Source organism: Macrobrachium nipponense, chromosome 42 (genome assembly GCF_015104395.2).
Source record: "Macrobrachium nipponense isolate FS-2020 chromosome 42, ASM1510439v2, whole genome shotgun sequence".
In the NCBI taxonomy this organism is placed as follows: domain Eukaryota; kingdom Metazoa; phylum Arthropoda; class Malacostraca; order Decapoda; family Palaemonidae; genus Macrobrachium; species Macrobrachium nipponense.
The window spans coordinates 37,048,868-37,051,367 of NC_061103.1; the positions used below are offsets into that span (position 1 = coordinate 37,048,868).

Sequence of the window (2,500 nt, forward strand, 5' to 3'; positions counted from 1 at the left end):
AAACCACTAAATTATATTTTACGTATCTTTTGTTGTATTCCAAGTTATTTTATTACTTGTTACTAGACCTGAATGAATATTATTTTCCAAGGCATCAGACGTCAAAACCACAACATATACTGACTCCTTCTCAATTTCTATCCCTCCCCTTGACCTCGCCATAAAGGATTCATCCTCTGGTACAAAGGAGAACGCCTTGTCGAGTACGAAAACAGCGGAGGACGCATCCAAGTGCAGACAGAGGCCGGGGGTGTCAGCCACCTGCTCCTGAACAACGCCCTGCCCGAGGACTCGTCAAATTACACCTGTTCTCCCGCTGGGGGAGAACCTGCCTCCCTGATACTTAATGTTATTGTGGGTTAGTGATTAGATTATGAAAGTGATTTTGATGGTGTTTTGTAGTTAACGGTTTAATGAGATTATTTTTACTTTTTCAAGATGGTTTCATATTATTATTATTATTATTATTATTATTATTATTATTATTATTATTATTATTATTATTATTATTATTATTACTTGTTAATTGTACTACACATACAGATAAGTCTAGCACATGAACTAGATATTATTATGAGTAATTTAGGAATATTTATCATACACGGATTAATGATCTGTTATATTTTCTGTAATTATTTAGAAAATGTGTTAATGGAACAACTAAAAGGTAATAATGATATGTAACGAAATTAATAATTATATTATAATTGGTACAAGTGATAAAACAATAGAAAAGATTTATAATATCTGATAATATTATATACAGTAATATTTTGCCATCAATAATAATAATAATAATAATAATAATAATAATAATAATAATAATAATAACAACAACAATAATAATAATAATAATAATAATAATAATAATAATAATAATAAAATAATAATCTTAGTCAGTGCTGTATCTAACAGTCAGAATAGAGTAACTCTGGTTAAAATACTATAACGCTATTTATTGAAAGACACAAAAAAAAAAAAAAAAAAAAAAAAAAAAAAAAAAAAAAAAAAAAATTCACTTAGGATCTGAGAAGCCATTACCCATAATTCCACATTCCCTTCCAGATGAGCGCCAAGCCGCCATGCAACAGGGCAACCACTGCCCTTCCCTTCGATCCCAGACGTCGACCGTCCTCCTGGGCACGACACTACTGATGGGGCACCTCCTCTCATCATACCCAGCGGGACACCTCCAGCCAATATCGACTTACTTCTTCCCCTCGGGCGTGTTTTTCGGAATGAGCTACTTCGTCGGGTCGTGCCCTGTGAAAGCCGCCTTGTTTGTGCTGCTCTTCACCGCCCTCCTGTTCGCCTGCGCGGACGGAGACCTCTACGACGAAGGGCAGCAGCAGCAGCGGAAGAAGAATTCCTCAACCTCCTCCTCCTCCTCCTCCTTCTGCGCCTCCTTCTTCCGTTATCCCAAAGGCGTCAGCAACGTCGCCTCCGACTTATGGCGCAAAGCGTTGGATCCTCTACTTCCCCCCGTTACGTTTCTCCTTCAGCGCCTCCGGCGGGAGTTCTTGGCCGCCCTTCGTCAGGAGGGAGGGGGCGTGGTCTCCTCTCGCGCCACGAGGGCTCCTCTCGTCATTCTCATCATCATCACCACCACTGGAATTGTCGTTTGCATGATGTGTGTGTTTATGTTCCTTGGCCGTGTTCCCTTCGTCTCAGATGTCATTTAAGATAGTTTTATGTGTGTGTATACGAATTGCGTGTATAAGGGAGATAAAAAACAAACAAACAAACAAACAGAACAATCCTTAATATTTTTGTAGAATAAACTTGTCTACGAAAAACAAAAGAGTTCTTCTCATTGTCCAGCCTTTCTTTGTTTATGTATCACGAAGTGTCAAAATGATCAGACATCCATTCAGCGTATGAACCTGTTTGACACCAGGTCACAATTCATTTAAGAAAAGGTCAACCTGTCAGACGTCAGGTCATTATTCTTCTAAGAAAAGGCTAACTTAGGGGAACTCAAAGCATTATATTACTAAGAAAAGTTGAGCCTATTTGACCCTTAAGTGATTATTCCTCTAAAAAAATAAACTTATTTGACCCTAGGTCATTCATCTTTTCAGAAATTGGTAAGTTATTTGGCCTAAGAACATTAATCCTTGTAGAAAAGGTAATTCATCTAAGGAAAGATCAACCTATCTGACATCAGATCATTATGTTTATAGACGATATTTACTTATTTAACCTTAGGTCAGTAATCCTACAAGAAGAGGTTAACCTATTTGATTCTAGGTCATTTATCCTTTCAGAAAAGGAAAAGGTCAACAAATTAGATCCCAAGTTATTATTCCTCTAAGGAAAGGTTAATCTATGAACCCTGGTTATTATCTTCTCAGAAAAGGTCAACGTATGAGACCTCTGGTCGTTATTTTTATAAAAAAAAAAGTTAAACTGGTTGACATTAAGTCATAATTCCCCTAAGACGAGGTTAACCGTTGACCTCATGTCCCTATTCCTCTAAGAAAAGGTGAAGATGTTAGAT

General features: G+C 37.2%; 1 protein-coding gene across 2 annotated transcripts in view; it reads left to right on the forward strand.

The window, feature by feature from the left end:
• LOC135213130 (uncharacterized) overlaps nucleotides 1–1,774 on the forward strand; it is a 65,783-nt gene extending 64,009 nt beyond the window's left edge. For both annotated transcript variants that reach the window (XM_064247044.1, XM_064247045.1), the window contains exons 6-7: nucleotides 167–358; nucleotides 1,066–1,774. In XM_064247044.1, coding sequence (XP_064103114.1) covers nucleotides 167–358; nucleotides 1,066–1,682 — 809 coding nt within the window. In that variant the 3' untranslated portion in view covers nucleotides 1,683–1,774. The remainder of the gene's footprint in view (nucleotides 1–166; nucleotides 359–1,065) is intronic.
• Nucleotides 1,775–2,500: the final 726 nt, after the last annotated feature.